Raw genomic sequence first — 21572 nt, forward strand, 5'->3', positions numbered from 1 at the left:
GGTTCCCTGAATGGAAAAACCTTGCTAAATATCACAGTTTGGAATTCTTATGTTTCCAGATGGACTCAATAGGACATAAAGCCGCACAGTGGTATAAAATAATATCTGGATTTATAAATAAAAAACCAAAAAATGGTCTTAGAGATATTTGGAGCATTGAGATAAAACACCAAATTAGTGCATCTCAATGGGCACGACTTTGGTCTTGGAGGCTAAAATGTACGGTGTCAGCATCTATGAGACAAACTTGGTTTTTTCTTCTTCACAGAGCATTTTGGACCCCTACACGTTTACATAGAATTGATAGCTCTAAATCCAATAGATGCTGGCACTGTCATGCTGAAATTGGGACATTAGATCATCTTATATTCTTTTGTCCATTCATCTTAACATTCTGGAAATCAATTTGGCCCCAAATTAATAGAATGCTAGAAAATCCAGTAGCCTTGACATATGATACTATATTATTTGGAACAACAATGAGAAAAAAAAGTCAAATATCATCAAGTAATAACAAACTTTTATTTATTTTAACTGGAATAGCAATACAACAAATTACATTCAACTGGAAACAACATGATAGATTGAATTATATGTTTTGGTGGAATTCTGTATGCCATATATACAAAATGGAACTAGCTATTGCAATACATAAAGGATATATGAATAAATTTCAAAAAATATGGGGACCATTAAAAGATTTTTGTAAAGAATAATAAATTTCCCCATAAATAAAAATTGACCGTTAACAGATTTCTCTAATGAATAATTAACTTTTCCCAAGATAAGATATTTGAATAAAAGGGAAGGGGATGGGCTTTTAATTCTGATTATTATACACTAATTTAATTTTGAATGAATTTACAGTAAAGATTGAATTTTTGTATTCTTGATTGGGAGGGAGGGAGGGAGGGAAAGGGGATTGTTATATCTAATAAGAATTATATAAAATTAAATTTCTTGCATAATATTATAATTTTATATAACATTAACTTTCTAATGAAATGTTAAATTTGATGTTAATATATGAGATGGCCAAGTGTGTATGTTCAAGTTTCTAATGAATTTTATTGAAACACTTGTTGTGACATAAGAAAATGAATAAAGATTTACAAATCAAAAGATGTTTCCTGATCTTTCTAAAGAAATTCAAACATTAGAGAAACTTTCTTTTATTATGTCTTGGAGTGCTACAGCTAGGGGTTTTTTACTTTCTGAAATATCCTTGTGATATGAGGAAACCTTGAAACCAGTTCAGTACCTCTCCTCTGATTCCAATTGTATCTAGGCATTGTAACAGTTTTCCATGGTCCACCAAGTCAAAGGCAGAGCTCATGTCAAATTGCATGATTAGGGCGTTGAGGCCCTTACTAAACAGGTAACGCAAATTGTCCAGGATAGCCACAATTACTGTCTCAGTGTTAAACAGAGGCCTAAAACCAGATTGAGTTTAGTGCAGAAAAGAGAATTGGTCGAGATATTCCATTAGTTGTGTACCAATCCTTCCATGATTTTTACCATAAATGGAATAGATGTTGATGATTCTTTATGATTTTTTATGGATTGGGGATATTATAATATGACCAATATTAGTGAGGAATTTTCTATTTTTTAGGTTATTGGTTAGATAATTCAATAGAGATAGTTTAAAGTCTAATGGAGCTGCTTTCATAATTCCTAGGGGACATGAGTACAGGACACAATATGATTTAGAGTATTTGTTATATAACTTGATGTAGGTATTCCATTCTAAATTGTGGAAGGAACTCCAGATCATGTTCGCTGGTATTTCATTTCTTTGTATATCAATTGATTGATGTTCGTATGCAACAATTGTAGAGTAGTCATTTCTTAGGTTTTTGATTTTTTGAGTCAAAATGTTGTGCTAGATCATTTGCTGAGGGTAGCTTGGTATTATGTATGGGTTGAGTGTAGCATGTGGTGTCAAATAAATTTGTTAACTATGTTGAACAGTTCTTTTGTACTGGCTCCTTTTGAATTAGTATTAGATGAGTTAATTTTAGATGAGTAAAAAGTTTTACATTTTTCTTTTATCTATTTGTAGAGTTTTATGTTGGATCTCCAGTTGTTTCGGTCTGACAGTTCTCCCATTTTTTCCAGATTCTTTCTAATCGTCTTACTGATTGTTTCATTGTTAGGAGTTCAATGTCAAACCATTTGTTGTATTTGTTTGAACAGCTTTTACTATTTCGTTTAGGGGCAATTTTATCTAAAATGGATGTGCTAGTTTTCATCCAGTGATCATAGAAATCAACTCCTTCTTCTATCTTCGCTTGTAGATCATATTGTGACCAATATTCCTCTGGGTTGTGAGGTGTTCTCTTTTTGTCCGTGGGCGTGTCTTAGATTTTAGCCGAGTCCAGAATAAATTGAAATAATAAGTGAAATGGTCAGACCAGATATCATGACACCAAGTACCGTCCGAAAGAGAGATGGGAGGATTTATGATCTCCTTTATGGACATCGCTACCACATCTAAATGATGGCCTTTTTCATGTGTTTGAGTGGGTGAAGGGAGATTGTAATTGAGTAAAGAAAGAAAGCTTTTAAAGTCTTTTGCTTCTAGATTGTCTATTTCATCTAGATGTAAGCTTATGTCTCCCGCAATTAGATTATGTGATGAAATGATTGAGTGATTGAGTTATGTAGGACAAATTCGCAGAAGTCCTCTCTAGTTTTTGGCCAGCTTTTCAGTAGAATACTCAAGCTATAAGTTCAACAGACGACTTCGAGCAACTGGCGTAAGACTTAGCCAGAAGCGTTCCCAAATCCAACAGAATCTGCGACCAGGGCCAGTGTACAGCTCGGAAAAGTGTTGTTGTTCCAAAGAAGCATGAATAATCATTAAAGATCTCCATTGACTATAAGTTGGCAGTTCACTGGCCAGCCACTGGGATAAAATTGCTTTTTTGCCCAGTAAGATCACTCGAGTCACAAAAGCTGAAAGTCCCTTAGGTTTGGGTGAGGCAATAGTATAAAACCCAAATAGCGCTCTTGGAGTTGGAGTCCACCGTCTACCCCAAAGAGAGGTGGTATGACCCAATCGCAGCCAGAATTGAAGAATATGTGGGCAGGACCAGAACATATGTCCCAGCGAGGCATGGGCCTGACTACATTTCGGGCAATGATGATCTTGGGTAATGCCCATGACATGCTCGCGTGGATAAAATATATAGGTGTAGAATAAATTTAAGCTGCAATTCCCAGTGTATAACATTGACACAGTCCTCAAATTTTTCACCACTTGCTGTACCTGGCGAGCAATAAGCTCACATTGGAGATCCTCTGCCTAAGTTGCGGCCAATATGGTAAAGTTGGGGCCTGGTTGACAATCTTGAATGCCCACATAATGAAAACGAAGGGGAATTATTTTTTGTGCAGACAAACTAAATATCTCCGAAAGTATTTCCTGACAAGTGTCAGTCAAATGACAAGCAGGAAGGGAGCGAACATAATGTCTGGCTTGCAAATAGGCAAAGACATCTAGTCCAGTAAGTCCAAATGTACGTTGCAAAGATGTAAAAGAAGCCAATTGACCCCTTCTATATACATTTGGAAGATAAACCTGAAACCTAATGTGGCCCACCTTTGAAAAGCAACCGACTGCATACCCGGCAAAAAATCTCCATTTCCCTGAAGAGAGAGAAAAGGAGAGATCTTGGCTGACAGTTTCAAACAGCAACAGACCCAGCGCCATGTTCTTCTTGCCGGGGCAAATATGGTCTTTTCTATGTTATAAGAATGCTTGCATTCTGATAATTCCCTAATATAAGATTCAACATGGATCACAAAAGAAAGAAAAGGAAAGAGATTCATAATTACCGAAATTGTTAACTTAAAAAATGCTTTCTAAACAAGTATATTGTAAGAGATTTATAGACATGATAGAGACTTACAAGATCATGAAGGGCATAGAGAAAGTGGAGAGGGACAGATTCTTCAAACCTTCAAAAACAACAAGAACGAGAAGGCATTCGGAAAAATTAAGAGGGGACGGATTCAGAACCAATGCTAGGAAGTTCTTCTTCACCCAAAGGATGGTGGACACCTGGAATGCGCTTCTGGAGGGTGTGATAGGATAGAGTATGGTATTGGGGGTTCAAGAAGGGATTAGATAATTTCCTGAAGGAAAAGGGGATAGAAGGGTATAGATAGAGGATTACTATACAGGTCCTGGACCTGATGGGCCGTCCCGTGAGCGAATTGCTGGGCATGATAGACCTCTGGTCTGACCCAGCAGAGGCACTGCTTATGTTCTTATATAATATTTCAAAGTTCTCAGACCATTAGATAAAGAATTCCAGAGATGGATCGACTTGTAGCACAGAGAATATGCTACTATATTCTTGTAGCGAACATCTTGGACTGAAGGACAGCATGGTAAACAAGAATTCAAAGCATGTGAAGACCTGCAAGCACCTGAAAATGAAAATAAGCTAATTGCATATTCAAGTGAGTACTGAAAGGGGTAAACATTAGATAGGGTGCGTGTTTTAAGAGACCCATAATGAAAATCTGAACCAGGACTCAAATAATCATTGCTTCACCAGTGTGCCTTTTTGAGATGCTTTTAGAAATTAAAATCTTATTTCCCCCATTCATGCCCTTGAACTTCTTCCTTATGGCCCTCTTGATGTAACCATTATAACAAATTGTAAGCTTACGTAATTCTACATATATCTTCTAACACTATATAAATATTCTAAAGTATTAGTAATAATAGTAAAATACCTTGTATCTAGTGCTTTCAGTGTTTTATTGCGGGGCTGTTGTTCCAGGCAACTAACTGCTGGATTGCCTGCAACAGGAATAGTCATTGCACTCAGCACCAAAGAGGTTATGGCTTGTACTGCTAGAACATTGATTTGGGTCCTCTCCGAATCTTCCTAGGGGGGAAAAACATGAATAATATTGCAGAAGTTATCAGAATATGTTACTAAAAATATTTCAAAGAAGTTTATGAACTATTTTCTTTTGAACAAACTTAAGAACATTATGATTAGCTTTACCTTAGGTATCCACCATAGTTTTAGGTAGCAATTCTGTAAGTGAGCATCTCCTTTTAGGAGAGCTCATTCTACAAACAGAACTTGGATGCCCTGATTCCATTATAGAGAATCAGCACACGTTAAATTTACATACTCCCAGTTATACCAATCATGAACCTGGCGAACCTGAGTGGCATTTATAGTACCCTGTAAGCTGTGCCTCCCTTATGAATTCTCCCCTTACATTTACATGCTATATCACTTAGGGGTGTACAGTAGTTATCAATGTGAGCTACTGTTAAAACATGTTATTTTACCACTAACTTGTGAAGTTTTACTACAGGTCCCATTTTATGCAATGAGACCTAGTTTCTACTATCTGGGGTTAACAGTAAAACATCTTAATAGTAATCCATATTAATAACTACACTTTAGGCACTTTGTTACCACTCATATACATAGTGTACACTTACCTGTGAAAGTGCTGGTTATTCTGTACATTTATGCTCACAAGTGGCATGTACATGCGGATGCCCAGTTACAGAAATGCCCTTTTAGAAGGTAATTTTCAAAACTATTTTCATTGGTAAAGCCAGTACTTTATCTACAAAAATAGTGGAATTCGCTATGTCATATTTATAAAATGGAAAGAACTGCCATACAAAAAGGGAACTATAATAATTTTAAAAAGATTTGGGGACCATTGACAAATTATTGCAATGATTAGACGCCATTATCCACTGAAAGTACATAGGGGGGAGGGTATAAAGTTATATTAAAGGTTTGATCAATAGATAAGATTATAATATTTATATGATATTTTTTGATTAAAATATTTGTGGGAAGGGTGGGTGGGGAGAGTATAAATTTATGTTTTTAAGATGATGTTAGAAGAAATACAAGTAATGTTTACAATCATGTAATACTGTGTTCTTGATGTAAGATGGAAAAATGAATAAAGAATTTGGGAAAAAAACTCAACAAACTGCCCACCTGATATACAAGTATAGCCCTGGTATCAATGTACTATTGAACTGAGCAAGCAGAGAGCACAGCCTATACTTGTATCATTACCTGTGTTTGCATTTACACAAAAGTTCACACACTGCTTTCCCCTCTCCACCAAGTAACCTAATTCACAGGAAATAGCAGGTGTAAATGTGTGCATGTAGTTTCCCAGGGAAAACACCCTCCAGGGATTCAAGACAAAGATAGACAAGTTCCTGCTGAACCATAACGTATGCAGGTGAGGCTAGACTCAATAAGGGCACTGGTCTTTGACCTAAGGTCCGCCGCAGGAGCGGACTGCTGGGCACGATGGACCAGTGATCGGACCCAGCAGCGGCAATTCTTATGTTCTTATCTACTCCATGTTCCGAGGGCAATGCTCCAGTTTTTTATTAGGTTCCCCTAGGGATACTCGGAAATAATTGGTCCTTTTGTTGGGTGGGCAGCCTGGGACTTAGAACCAATTATCAATTCAGGGGAATCTTCAGTTTGTCCCGGGATGGGATAGTTCCTCCTTTCAGCAGTGGCAGTGGACTGGTGTAACCTTGTTGGAACATGTACTTCAGTTGTATGGTTCTTTAGTGCCCTGGCGGGAGTTACAGCAAAAGGAGGGGATCTTGACCAGCGATCACTTCACGTATTTACAGTTACATTCTCTGGGGGAGGAGGGTCTTTGCGGCGGCTAGGGGGCAAGCTTCGGGGGGGTTTTGTCCAGTTTCTGGATATGGGTCTTACAGTCACGCTATTGCATAGAGCCTTTTATCAGCTTCCTCCTGTTAGATCTTGGGAGTCTTTATGTGCCACCTGGGCACCCAAGTTGGGGCTCTGCCCTTGGGATTTGGACATTGGTAGATACATCCACCGTATTCCTACTCTTTTGAGCTCCACTAAATTTGTCAGTCTGCAGAGTCAAAAATATCTATGTAATATCACTAATGCAAGTAGTTATATTACCCCTTCAATAATTTACATGCAGCATAGATGTTCAAAATCAATTTCTCACAATAAATCATGTTTCCATGAATTTACTTTTCTATTAGCATCTGAAAATAAATTATTCAGCAAGTACCTGGATTGTGTTATCAGTCATGCTATGCTCTTATTGTCCCATCTTTAACAGGTATTTTCTAAAAATAGCAGGATTGATTAGGCACACAAGTGGGTGTAAAATTCTGAGCATCTGCAGCCCCTCCCATACACAGCAGTCTCTTCAGTTAAACCCAGATCACTAAAGATAGCGATGCAATTGCTGTTGGCTGATTCTCTGGCCAATTTTGAAACAGCGATTGATTCACTATCTTGTTTGCATACAAATAATTTGCATGGAGGTACAAATCATTTGCATGCAAACTCCCCAACTCAATTGCTCAGTGAGCAATTGAGTCGGAGCAGAGCCCTGAAAGTAGTGACAGGAGAAGCAGCTAACTGTCACTGCTGTAAGGACTTCTGTTGCCTGCTCGCCAGACTTATGGCAGGAGGGATGCCCAGTCCCTCCTGCCATCGGCCGCCTCTGCCATACACCCATGTTTAAAAATAAGGTGGGAGGGATGCTCACTCCCTCTTGCCACCAGACGCCACCTCCCCCTCCCCTTACATTGGGAGAAGTGATCAGTCCCTCCTGCCTCCTACGATGCAATGAGGGTCTTAGGCCCCACTCCGGTGCATCATGTGATGCACGGAGAGGGGCCTAAAGCCATGATTCGCTCAAGCACCTCGGGTTCCTCCCTTGGGAGGGGCCTGAGACGCCTGAGCCAATCAGGGCTTTAGGCTCTTCCCTGGGCATCATATAATGCACCGGGGTGTGGCCTAAGGCCTGCAATGCGTCAGAGGAAGTCGGAGAAGCAGGAGGGACTCAGCACCCCTCCTTATCCCAACGTAAAGGTACGGGGAAGGAAAGGTTGTGTCCGCTGTCCGGAGGGAGTGGGCATCCCTCCTGCCATTTGTTTGGGGGAGGGTAAGGAGAGGGGCCAATGGAAGGAGGGAATGGGCATCCCTCCTGCCATATTTTTCAGCATAGTGGGGGGAGTGTCGGGTGGCAGGAGGGAGTGGGTATCCCTCCTGCTATTTGTGGGTCACAGGGGCGGGGAGATTCTTTGACAAGTCTGCCTGTCTTTCATTCATTTTTTTAAAATGGGTCAGATATTTTGCGTGTGTAATATACACAAAATATCTGTGCCATGGAAAAAAAAAATGAATATAAAAACCCTGCAGACCTGTCGGTAACACAGCAGTCAGGTTTTAGGATAGTAAAACTCGATTCAAAATAGCCAAGCAAATGTTAGTGAATCAATCGCTTGGCTATTTTACATGGGGTTTTACTAATTTGCATGGGTTGGATCGGATCGGACAATGGGGAAAAACATGTCGTGGGCCATTTAGTGAAACGGGTGGGTAGCAGCGATTGTCGCTAAACCTGTGAAAACAGGTTTAGTGATGATCGCTGACTTTAGTGAATCGTGGCCTTAGTTCCATAGCTTTAGAATTAATGCAGCTCTTAGGGAGGTAGGAGCAACTGTGTGCCTATCAATCCTGGAAAATATCTGTTACACATTAGCAACAATGCTTTTTCTGCTGACAAGCAAGTCAGCATCAGGCACAAAAGTGGGTGACTCCCAAGCTTAGGGCTGCTCATATTCTATTTATTTATAGTACACTTTTAGGAACAAGCAGCACAGAAAACAACATGAGTGCTACTAGCTTACCAAAACAGATTAGTCAGCACAGCTTGACAAAATGCACTGCTCTTTACTTTGGATTTGTCTGAGCAGTAGTGCAAGGTAAATGTATGCAATGAACAGCAGGTCATTGCTTTACAAGTACTGTCCAAAAAAGCAGACTTCAGGAGGGCCATAACAACTCTGGGGCTCTGTTGAGATTTTACTATAGTACTTAGAGCAGCGCCTGTTTGTTCATTAAGAACTGGATGCAGGATATCGCCCATTAGCTAGAGCTCTTTTGGCAGGTAGCATGCCAGTTTTGTTGGGGTCAAAGGAGCCATACAGCTGTGTTGATTTCATGATTGACTCAATCCTGTTGAGGTAGTAGGCAAGGGACCATTTACACTCCAGAATGTAGAGGTCTTTCTTGCTTCAATTCTTAAGATTTTTGAACAGAAGGTAAAAAGCACTTTGTTGATAAGTAATACTGTTGCCACTAGTATGCAGCTATTTTTAAACATTATTACATTAGCAATGTGCTATTTAACTTATTTATAAACGATCTGGAAATTGGAATGATGAGTGAGGTGATTAAATTTGCAGATGACACTAAACTGTTCAAAGTTGTTAAAACGCATACAGATTGTGAAACATTACAGACAGACCTTAGGAAATTGGAAGACTGGGTGTCCAAGTGGCAGATGAAATTTAATGTGGACAAATGCAAAGTGATGCATATTGGGAAGAATATCACAGTTACTAGATGCTAGGTAGACAATACGATGAAACGTTCTGCCCAATGTGCGGCGGCCAAAAAAGCAAACAAGATGCTAGGAATGATTAAAAAGGGGATGGTTAACAAGACTAAAGATATTATAATACCTCTGTATTGGTCCATGGTATGACCTCACTTGGTCTCCTTATCAAGAAAGATATCAAAGCACTAGAAAAAGTTCAAAGAAGAGCGACCAAGATGATAACGGGGATGGAACTCCTCTCGTATGAGGAAAGACTAAAAAAGTTTGGGCTTTAAGCTTGGAAAAGAGAAGGCCGAGGGGAGATATGACTGAAGACTACAAATTCCTGAGTGGAGTAGAATGGGTTCAAGTGGATCGATTTTTCACTCTGTCAAAAATTACAAAGATTAGGGGACACTCGATGAAACTGCAAGGAAATACTTTTAAAACCAATAGGAAGAAATATTTTTTCACTCAGAGAATAATTAAGATCTGGGACGCTTTGCCAGAGGATCTAAAGCAACACCCTTCAACAAAGGTCTAACTACAGCATCTTTAAGATTTTTAGGAACCAAATCTTCAACACAGTATTCACTAGAGAAGCAACTAACAGAACAATATCATTACGCACAGTCTTCATTAGAACATAAATTCAAACTCTTAGTAGTGCTATTCAAAGCTTTAATGGTCTCAACAACTATCTGTAGACACTTATTCTAAATTCTCCCAACTTGAACGTGCTGTTCACTGCTGTTGTCTGGACTTCCTATGTCCATCCTATAAATCTCTCTGCATGAAATTCCCAAACCCTATATGTCCAGTCTGTCTATCCAAATTAGATTGTAAGCTCTTCTGAGCAGGGACCGTCTATTGCTTATTAAATGTACAGCACTGCATATGCCTTTCAGCAATATAGAAATGATAAATAGTAGTAGTAGATGGAATCAACACACGGCTCTACTACAAGCGAACTAATGATCCAACAATGAGAATGTAGTCTCAGCCTTCTTAAAAAAAATTCTTGGCAGGAGAGAGTAGCTTGACACAAGTTAACTAGGCTGTGAAATCCGTTCAACAACTGAAAATAATTATTTTGATAGAGAAAAAGCAGACAGTATTTTTCTCAGTTAAAATAATCCTTCTTGCATACTAAAATTGCCTTATGATATTCAGTCCCAACTTTTTTCATGTAAAGGGCCACAGTGTGAATATGACAATGCTCAGAGGGCCACCAAAAGATTTCAAGCTTTCTGTGATCATGTAATGAGGCCGAGCAGTAACACCTGTCACATATCTACCCTCAGGGCACCTTTGTTCTCTTCTGGACTCTGTTAAAACACAACATAAAGGATTACATACATACATTCCATTAAAATCCCTGACCAGGTCTTCCTTGGTCATTATCCAGGTCCTTCCTTGACTCTGTCTCTCCAGGTCTTCCCCCGAATCCTTCCTCTCTTACCCTCAATTGGCCCTCTAGGTCCTCAGCATACTTCTGGTGCAATTTATCAGTCCCTCTACCAGTTGAGACTGTCCCAGCTGGTCCCTCCACCGGTCAGCTGTCAGTCCTTTCCCCTCAGCCTTGGACTCTTCCAGCTTCTCCGTAGCTGAGTCGTCTTATCCTGCACGCGTGCACTGAGAGCTCTCCCAGCCCCTCAGTCATCATCACAGACACATGCACTGAGGACTCTTCTTTCTGGGTCCACTACCAGTTCCTCACTCCCTGGCTTTTTGGGTCCCTACCACCTGGATTCTTCAGTCCCACCACCGGTAGTCAAGCTTGAGCCACACTCGACTCCAGGTTCTACCAGGCTCTCTGGCTACTTCTATCTCTTTCTTGCCGGTGTATAGGTCCCTGCACACCCTCCCACCACTGGGCTTTATTACAGGCCAGATCTCTCTGTTGGGGTATAGGTCCCCACAGACCCTCCCACCACCGGGCTTCCAGTCCCCCCTGTCAGGACTAATCAGCCTGTCAACCTCTCCTCCACTGCCCCAAGTCCACAGTCAGCTGTGGCCTTCAGAGCTTACTGGGAGTTAGGCCAGAGGCCAGCAATCCTTCTCCCGAAGGTTTCCCAGCACCCAAAGGAGCTCCTTGCCTTTTGAGCTCTCTATGCTGGGAGGGTTCTTTTCAGCACCATAATCCACTCAGGGTGAGTGGAAAGCTCCCAGCAGCACTTGCAACTCTTATGCAAATTAGTCCCTTCTTTTAGCTGCTCAGACTCCCTCTGGTGGAATGCCAGTGATTGAGAACTTCACCATGTCACACTTAAACATACTTTTGTAAACTGCTTTGACCTGCTTATTCAGACTGGGTATTAAAATTAAAAATTAATACTAATATTGATTTTACAACACTTCAAGGATGTATTTTTTTTAAAAAACTCTCACTTTTATTTTGGATGGTCAACAGTGGCAAATTCCATAAATGAGATACCTGAATAACACACAAGAGATTGTTTGCAATTATAGTCTAGACTTGAGATAAGTAAAATATCTTTTTGATACAATAATTATTAGATTAGTGCTAATTATGATACATAATTATAATTATGATAGCCACACACTGTAAAAGTGTTGCACTCTGAGCACTTTCACTAAAAATTAATTTCCCCCACTCCTCCATTTACAAAAGCACGCAAGAGGTTTTTAACGCTGGCTGGTGTACTGCTTCAATGTCCATAAAGTTTCTATGAGTGTTGGAGCAGTGCAGAGCATTCAGTGTGCTGGCTGGTGCTAAAAAACTTTTGCACAGTTTGTAAAAATGTGTGTGGGGGGGGAGGGGTGTAATTATTTAACTGTAAAAAGTAGCTATGCATATATCTTGGGCCCTTTAATTATAGTTTGAGTAAATGATAACATTTTTGAAAGAGAATTTAAATTCAATGAGCCATCCCGATATTTGTTTGTTACTATATATCAAGTGGGCAAGATTAAAATTAGAATATTTAAAGGATTTGAAGAGAATTTCAGCCAGTTATTTGAAGGCATCAATGGGGCCACATGTTGGAGACTCAAGTCTCCGTAAAGGTTTTTTTGTTCCCTTTGTACAGTTGTAAGCCAAGAGGCAAAATTTCTGCGCCTAACAATTACATTTTTGGTTAGAGCAATAGCATCTAAAGTATCTCCAATGTTCTCCAATGTCTACTACAAAGTCGAAATTAGAATACTTCAAATGGGGCAGCCATGCCTTCTTTACACCGGCGATCTCATAAGAGTCACGTATAGTCATTGTTTTCTTCTTTATAGGTAGTTCATTTTTTCCTATTTCTAATGTAAACTCGCATGTAATCAATTTGTGATCTGACCACATGACAGTCAACATTATATGTAATTACCCCAATAGAACAATTTTTTCAGGAACAAATACCAAATCTAAAATATGACCAAGGGCTCCTTTTACAAAGCTGCGATAGCGTTTTTAGCGCACACAGAATTACCACGTGCGCTACGCGGCTAGAACTAACGCCAGCTCAATGCTGGTGTTAGTGTCTAGCGCGTGGGGCAATTTAGCGCGTGCTTATAAAACCGCTATTGTAGCTTTGTAAAAGGAGCCCCAAGTGTATGAGTTGAATTGTCTATTATTTACAACCACCCTAACAAGGAAAATATCCCCAAGAAATCAGTTACAGTAGAGTTGAAAGAAAACTAATTTATGTGTAAATTAATTCCCCCCACCCAGTAGAATAGTATTACATACTGGAATTGAGATTAAATAATGCAATAGTTTCAATAAAAGGAGAGAAACCTGAATAAAGCAAACCTGGAGGAAAATAATGTAACGGTATATTCAAATCAACAGATTTCAGAAATAATGTTTTATAGCCTTCCCGATCCAAAAATTCTTTAACAGGAGAACCCATTTCCTCCCTAAAAATAAAACCATCTCCTTGCTTTATAGAAAGACACTTAAACAAAACCTTATAACTCCTTGGACATACATGAGAAAACACTATAGTATCATAATTACCTAACCAGGTCTCTGTGATACAAACAAACTAAATCATGAATAAAATCAGATAAAACTGAAACCTATTTAACGCAGCACATATTAATCAAAGCAAATGGAGTAGATAGTGTTTCTAACATTATTTAAAACATTAGTACACTCAATATTTAATAGAAAACATTTTATATGACTCTCTGGAAGACAAGACAATTGTTCTTACCTTCCATTCCTTACAATAAAAGGAATAATCTCCCTTACCATAAAACTTTACACTCACAAGAAAAGTCAATTCAAAGTCTGCCCTAACTAGAACACAAAGGAGCTCCTTGGTCATGCTCTTTTGTTGGCACGACAGAGGAGGTGCCACACCTCCAGCATTTGCCAGCTTATTTTAATCTTGGCACCCATGAATGAGGTCACTTGGGGTAGGTACAGACAATCAAAGAGAGCTGTGAAGTTGGAAATTCAGGTTAGCAGAATGTAGTAGCACTCAATTGAGGCACATGGAATAAATCTCTCTAGCCTCCAACATTGGCCAGCTCATTTTTAAGCTTGGTGTCCCCAAATGACATTACTTGAGGGGCGGAGTTAATGATAATCCCAAGGCAGACAGCTGGTACTGACAACTGCAATATAGTTGAGATTTCTTTCAGTTTATCCATAATATTTTATGAAGACACAAATGTACTTAATTGTCTTTATAAAATAGGCTAACAACAGGTACTTGCCTGCCCTCCAAATCTAGGTGACCTATTATAAGAGGTCATGAATAGGTACTACCAGGAGAACAACAGAGCAATACCCTGTACAAAGTGGAGGATCATGGGAGGAGGTGAAATTCCTAAGAGGAAACATTACTGGACATCTGACATCATCTTCTGACAACTAGGACTTGTTCAAATTTAAACCACTCCCGTAGAACACAGCCAAGAGTTCTGGGAGAGCTAGTCCATTTCAGAAACATGCAATGATATCACCCACTTGTGTGTCTGATTCAGTCCTGCTTACTGACAGAAAAACAGTACATCAAAAATTGGTCATCCCAAACTGGCCCTTGGAGATCTGAACAATGTCTGATTTTGCAAAAAGCCCTGATAACAGAAAATTATGACAAAGATACAGGAAGGGTGGATCAGTAATGAGGAAAAAATTATCAACTAGATAAAATTTTATTTACTACAGATAATATGAACATATAAACTGAAGCATGAAATGACAGCAGAAGCATGACGGGCTATAATGTGCAACTTTTATTCGTGACAGCATACAAATATCCCCATATTTAAACTCTATTTATGCCTCCTTTAACCCCCTTTTTTTTTTACTAAGCCACGGTGGAGATTTCTACTGTGACCTGGAACGCTACATACTCCACCACTGCTCCGCCACTCATAGAATTCCTATAAGCGGTGGAGCAGCAGTGGAGTATTTAGCATCCCGGGTCGCAGTAGAAACCTCCACCGTGGCTTAGTAAAAGAGGACCTTAGTTTGTTTTTTTTTTAAAACAAGAACTTTTAAATCACTCCATGATTGCCATTTAAACATCTACTTACTTCTGATTCTATTCTAGGATACTATTAATTCAGATGTTTAAAAAAATCTATTGTCTTTCTCTTTCATTTTAACAATTTTTCATCTATGACCTGGACAGATTAAAATACCTACATTCAAGGACTCCAGATGCTCAGTATGAGCCAAGCTGGCATCTTATTACCAAAACTTAAATCTGCCAAATTTTCAAGTACAGTATTTGTTAAATTAAAGATATAGTACTCACATATTTTCTACTGCACAGAAATGAAGTTATTTTTGATTAAGGCACTAAGGGCTAGATTCTCAAAAATCTGCATTAAAAATTAATGAGCTGCTATCACAGCTGTTATTGTAGCGATTTAAAAAAAATTGATTCATTCTCCAAACAACTCTCATGCAAATGAGGTTGCAGAGAGTAGCAAAGATTCGCTAAATCTGCATGTAACCATCGTAGTGATACTGATGGGCACATGCGCAAAATAAATGCAAACAAAACCACTGAGTCACTGAAGTCAAGCAACACCCCCTTCTGGCAGCTGGAGAGATGCCCATTCTCTCCTGCCAAGCAACGACCCCCCAACACCCCACATGACAGTGGGAGAGATACCCACCCTCCATGCCTCTGATGAACTCCCGCCCCCTCCCTCTTACCTTATTTATGATGGCTGGCTGGAGGGATGCCTACTCCCTCCAGCCAGCATGCCCACCTCTTCAAAATGGTGGGTCTTCCCCTCCCTGGTGCATTCTGGGATGCACCAGGAAGGTACCTGAGGCTCTGATTGGCCCAGGTTGTTTAAGGCCCCTCCCTATGGGGCAAATTGAAGTGGGCATCTCTCCTGTCGAACTTCAATTTGGGTTGGTTTTTTTATTATTATTTGAATTTGTATGTATGGAGTTAGCAGTGTCAGATGACTGTGCGACGCAGCAGGAGAGAGTGGGTATCTCTCCTGCTGAACTTCAATTTATTTTTATTATTATTATTTTAATTTGTGTGTGTGCATGTGTGTGTTTGTCTGTGTGTAGGGGGGTCTGAGCTGTAAATCTTACTTTCCTGTCAGTGCCTGAGCCAATCAGAAAGTAAGGCAACGACAGCTCAGACCTGTTGGTAAATTTTGGCTGCAAATGTGGCACAACGAGGTTAGAGAATTACTCGGTGATTATAGAGAATCGCTTGAAGTGATCATTTTAATATTAATGACTTTGCTGTACTACATTTGCATGGCAGTATCGGAGACTACGAGAAAACTCAGAAAAGACCTTGGTAAGCTATTTTGATAATCCGCCATTAAAATACATGCATGCAGATTTTAGTTTTGAGAATCTGCCCCTAAATATGTAACATTGAACCAACAAATCTGCCAATACATGAAAGTCTAAATTGAGATAAGCCTTCTAATGTGCTTTCACTTTGTAGTATTTCACTTTGATTTTACAGAAAGATATATGTACAACATTGAACAATAAAGACCTGGGCCAACCCAGTGGCTTAGTGACAGTGATTTGTTGTGCAGAGAACCTGGATTTGTTTCTCTTTTTCTTCCCTGGCCACTCAGGGTGAGGAATTCTATACAGGTATCATTCAAAGCCGCTAAGAAAGGAGTCCCAGTCATTGTGCAGTGGTGAGATAAAATGGCTAAATTTAAGACCAATGATTGTAAGCCCTAGTTCTTTGCTCCTAGCCAAGGACAATCTCTACAATGACTGGTTTGTCTTTCTTCAGAAAATAGATTTAAATTAGCTGTAAGTCCAACAGATTATGTAAAAACTGCTGGACACTTCTAAAGATATTTTAAGTAAGAAAAAGTGTCATTGTTCCAAAGATGGCCCTGTCTGTTTCAATTACTTTTGATTTTGCCTATCACAGAGAAATCTAAAGCACATTCCTTGAGTAATGGCAAGATTTTGCTGGGGTGGGGGTACAAAAAACCTAATTCGAACCTGAAATATCTATATGAGAATTGGTAGGTTGGAAGCCTTGGACTACCAGATCTTAAAAAAGTATAATATGAAGGGGGGGGGGGGGAAGTGACATCATCGTCCAAGATTGACGTGTGATTTTTCAGCTCCATATGTCCTCTGTATATTTGTGCTGGTTTCGCCTGACCCCAACTGTTTGTGCCTGCATCCCGTGGCTGTGTTGGCCGGGGGAACTAGTACTCTCCTAAACTCAGAGCTCTATGACTCAATCCACCCGTAAGACGCTGCGGGATTTCTCTTTCGGTCCTGTGGGGCCTGCGTCAGTGAAATCGGCGCTGCTGCCACCCGCTGGGATAGATGCCTCACCGCAGCTGAGAACGTGCCGACTGTAGTGGCGGATCCACTGGTTGAGGTGCGAGCGTTATTGGTGGAAATTCGCAATGATATGAAAGAACTATGGGGGAGTTTGCCACGTTTGCCACAGATTTGCGGTGTGGAGTTGGGAACCCGTGTTAGTGAGATGGAGACCCAGGTTGATGAACAGCATGTGGAGATGGGACAGATAGATGCACGCTGTAAAGATCTTGATTGCAACAGACGTTTATTTTTGATAAACTGAAAGATCTTGAAAATCGGAGCCGCTGAGTTAATTTGCGAATTCGAGGACTTCCGGAGGTAGTGGAATATAAAGTCTGCGAGAAGGTGGTACAGCAAATTGTAGGTATACTGTTTGTGGAAGCAGTGGATGCGGGACCTTCACTACCAGTAGCCATTGAAAGGGTGTATCGTGCTTTGGCGCCTCCAAGGGGCAACAAGCTGCATGATATAATTGTATGCTTTAAAGATTTAAAAGTGAAGGAAGCAATTTATCATAAGGCAAACGGTATGGAGGATCTTAAGTGGGACACTTTTGAGTTGGAAATATATCAAGACTTTTCTGCGGTTATTTTGCGCAGAAGTGCGGAACTGAAATCTTTACTTAGGTATCTAAATAAGAAGAAAATCTGTTACCGATGGCATCATCCTTTTGCGGTACTTTTTTATCTGGATGGTACTCTGTGCACTGTCAAGACTTTGGAGGAGGCTGCAGAGCTTTTCCCAGGCATATAATTTCTGCCCTCTTCAGCAGACTCTAAGGTTCAAAAGTTGGACGGTCTAGTGCACCAGGGTTTGCTGCCGCCTGCTCACTGGCAACGGGTTCACCGAGATGGTGGTCGCCTGAAGCGACATTTGATGGAGCAGAAACTGGAGGGTACTGGACTGGGCACTTGAATGCGTTTTGTGTACTTGGTTGGGTCTTGTGGGGTCTCTTTTATTGGGAAGTAGTGGTATATTGAGGATGCATCTATAGGGTTGTAGGATGTGTGGGGGTGACCCTTGAGGGGGGGAGACCTTTTTTAAGGATTGGCAAACGATGTGACACAAATCCATACAGCTATAACAATACTATTAATGATATGCATCTATATATTTCATGAACAAAACAGATATACGCCACAAAAACAAAACAAAAGCCTCAAGAAAATATACCATTTAACATTAGATCACACAATGAAGGAGCATGGGGCTTTTTTTGTGGCTATTGTATAATTGTGTCATTTTGTGGGGGTGGAGGGGTTTTCCTTTTGTTGGGAGGTGTATAAGCAAGGGGGAGGCGTTGATTGTCTGTGGTCCCGCTCACGGCACTTCAGCTGTGAACAAAGAAAACAGATGATCAAGGTGTGTCCACACAGATGTCTTTCCTCTTTGGCTAGTTGATGGGGAATGGATCTTGGTATTGCTCCACAGTCTTTGAATGTGAGGATATATTTCTTTCTGAGACAAAAGGAGAGGACATATTTTCAGAGATGAGGGGGGGAGGATAAAGGATATTTCTCTGGGTAAGTAAACACAGGGTCAGATTAAAGGGTAGGCTCAGTAGGGCCCGAAATAATTAGGGGGGCTCGCTGAAGGAGGGCAAATACAGCAGCTGCCCTGGGGGTCTCCGCGGTCTGAGCATTTCTTCCTCTAGTTGGCCCATCTCCCTCCCTTCCCCTCACCTTCGTGGGTCACCTTGCTTTCCGATGGTTTAAAAAATTTTTTTCCAAATGGCGACAGGTCCCAGCATCAACGGCGAGTAAATTCGGCAATCGTTATCTTGCAAGCGGTGCTCAATCCAAAGCTTCCCCTCTGACGCAGCTTCTTGTTTACACCTGGCAGCTCGCGTCAGAGGTGAAGCTTTGGCTGAGCAGCACCACTTGCAAGATAATGGTTGCCGAACATACTTGCCATTAATGCTGGGGGGTGGGGGGGCATCACTGTTTGAAAGAAAAAAAAACCCATTGGAAAGCAAGGTGACCCACGGAGGTGAGAGGAAGGGAGGGAGATGAGCCAAGAGTTTAAATGGTCAGTGACAGGAGCATATGGGAAAACAGCAGCAGCGGTGAGGAAGTGAGGGGGCAGAATAATGCGATGGAATTGCCTGGGATAGAGGGAGAGAAAGAGAGAGATAGGGGCAGACGATGGAAGTGGGGAGAAGGGGGCAGACGATGGAAGTGGGGAGAAGGGGCAGACGATGGAAGTGGGGAGAAGGGGCAGACGATGGAAGTGGGGAGAAGGGGCAGACGATGGAAGTGGGGAGAAGGGGCAGACGATGGAAGTGGGGATAAGGGGGGAAAGAGAGAGTAGGGGGCAGATGATGGAAGTGGGGAGAAGGCGGGAGAGAGAGAGAAAGAAAGGGGAGATAATGGAAGTGGGAAGAAGTGTGGAGAGAAAGAAGGGGCAGATGATGGAAGTGGGGAGAAGGGGGGGAGAGAGAGAAAGAAGGGGCAGATGATGGAAGTGGGGAGAGAGAGAGAAACAAGGGGGCAGATGATGGAAGTGGGGAGAAGGGGGGAGAGAGAGAAGGGGGAAGATGATAGAAGTGGTGGCAGGCATTCAGGGAGCAGTGCAGGGCAGGAGGTCGAAAAGCTCGCTCCTACCTGCCAGCCCAGGTGCACCGCTGGCTGAGAGATCGGAAGGAGGGGCTCGAGCGTGGAAAGCTCGCTACTCCTGCCCATACACCGCTGGACCACCAGGGTAATGGTATGAGGGGGAGGGGTAAAAAAATTGTATAGCCGGGACGGGAGATGCGAGGGATCCCTCCTGTCCCAGCCTTACGGCAGGCCTGCAGTAAGTCCAAGAGGGTGTCGGGTGATCACCAGGTGATGACCCGAATATAGGATGAGATCCCCATTTTGGGCCATTTTTTTGGCCCAAAAATCTTGTCCTGTATTCGAGTATATACGGTATTCACAAGACAGTAGCCAAACATCATGCATTCCACAGTTCCTACTTTGTTATAGTCTCACAACCTCCTTCCACATAAAGGGTACAATGGCTATAGGCAGTCATTTTTCCTCTGTCACACACAGAGCTCCATTGCTGTAATATCGTCTACCCTATATATCTCTGCATCATACTCTAAAAGTAGAAGTTCTATATCCATAGATTTTACTACAGTAAGCACCTTGTCAACTTCTACAACTACTATTCTACAAATTGGCATACCTTTCTCTAGTACAGGATGCTCCACGTGACTCCTACTGTCACTTCATGTAACAGGGATATATTTGATGGCCCCACCAATTTACAAGTGTACAAGCCTCTCTATATTAGTTACAATGATTAATGATATGGTGTACCTGAGAAAGGCTTAATTTAAAACTAGGCTCTATAATAAGTATATTGCCTGGGATACAAGACAGCTTCTGAACAGATAAGTTTCATCTATGTACTGATGGAACACTGATGTACCGAAGGAAGACTGTTATGTACTATACTGATGGAAGACTGTTTATATGCATAACACTACCACTAAGCCAGCAAATTGACCCTTCTTACTTCTCCTGTTTCTCATAAACACCGAAAGCTGTCAATGAGTTGACAGTTTGCAGTTCAATCATGCCACTAATGGATGCATGTTTATCATTTTCTGCAGTTTTCTCTAGAGTTTAAAAGATACCCCTTACTTAAGTTATAGTTGCATGCATTGCCTTCTTTCCATTTTCTGCTTTCTGAACTGTGAGGCATCCTGTCTTTTTTTTCGCGAGCTTCATGCTATCCTTCCCCCAGTGAAGAGGAAGAAACCAAAATAATTGCATTATAGCCTTTTTTATTTAAAGAAATTGGCTTAATTTTTTCTTAAATTCCGTATCTTCTAATGTTAATGAATATGTTTAATGAAGTGTCAATGGAAATGATAGGTGGGAATGCTGGAGTATGAGTCTATTTGTAAAGTACTCATCCCAGTAGCATATGTGTGAGCAATTGTGAGGATGATACATGAATATTAGTGGGAAGAGAAAGGAGCAGTATGTTGTTAGATTGAGCGTCAGGATGCTTACCCAGCAGGTAGACCCTGTCAAAGCAGCTTATAAATCAACAAGTCCTGTAATGTGCTCAGAAACAGGATTTTCCCCCAACTCTAACCTGATACATTTTTCCAATTTCATTCCAATGACATCTGATACAGTAAAAGGAGTGAGGATGGCAAAGGCTGGTTCCCCTGATTTTCTATGGAAGCAAAGGAAATAAAAAGCACAATTTTCATGGTAGCTATATGTGTAGAAGGGAAGTTGCCCGAATTTGCTCCTGCTCTACCTAGAAATGGGTCTACTTGGAGCCTTGGGAAATGAACAAAATCACTTATTTAGGCAGGTAACTAATTCTTTAGGGGAGAGGGGCATAGACAGAGCAATAGTTAAGTGATAATGCAGCATAGAAGCTGGCTTTGCCTTCTGCA

General features: G+C 40.9%; 1 protein-coding gene across 6 annotated transcripts in view; it reads right to left on the reverse strand.

Moving 5' to 3' along the window:
- The window catches only part of HTT (huntingtin), an 831912-nt gene that overhangs the window by 149340 nt on the left and 661000 nt on the right, over positions 1-21572 (reverse strand). For 4 of the 6 annotated variants that reach the window (XM_033950363.1, XM_033950354.1, XM_033950401.1 and 1 more), the window contains 2 exons: positions 21260-21343; positions 4753-4907 (listed from right to left, as the gene is read on the reverse strand). In XM_033950363.1, the coding sequence (XP_033806254.1) occupies positions 4753-4907; positions 21260-21343 (239 nt within the window). The remainder of the gene's footprint in view (positions 1-4752; positions 4908-21259; positions 21344-21572) is intronic. The other 2 variants (XM_033950381.1, XM_033950392.1) reach the window with 1 other exon arrangement.

This window comes from Geotrypetes seraphini, chromosome 1 (genome assembly GCF_902459505.1).
Source record: "Geotrypetes seraphini chromosome 1, aGeoSer1.1, whole genome shotgun sequence".
NCBI classification, from domain to species: domain Eukaryota; kingdom Metazoa; phylum Chordata; class Amphibia; order Gymnophiona; family Dermophiidae; genus Geotrypetes; species Geotrypetes seraphini.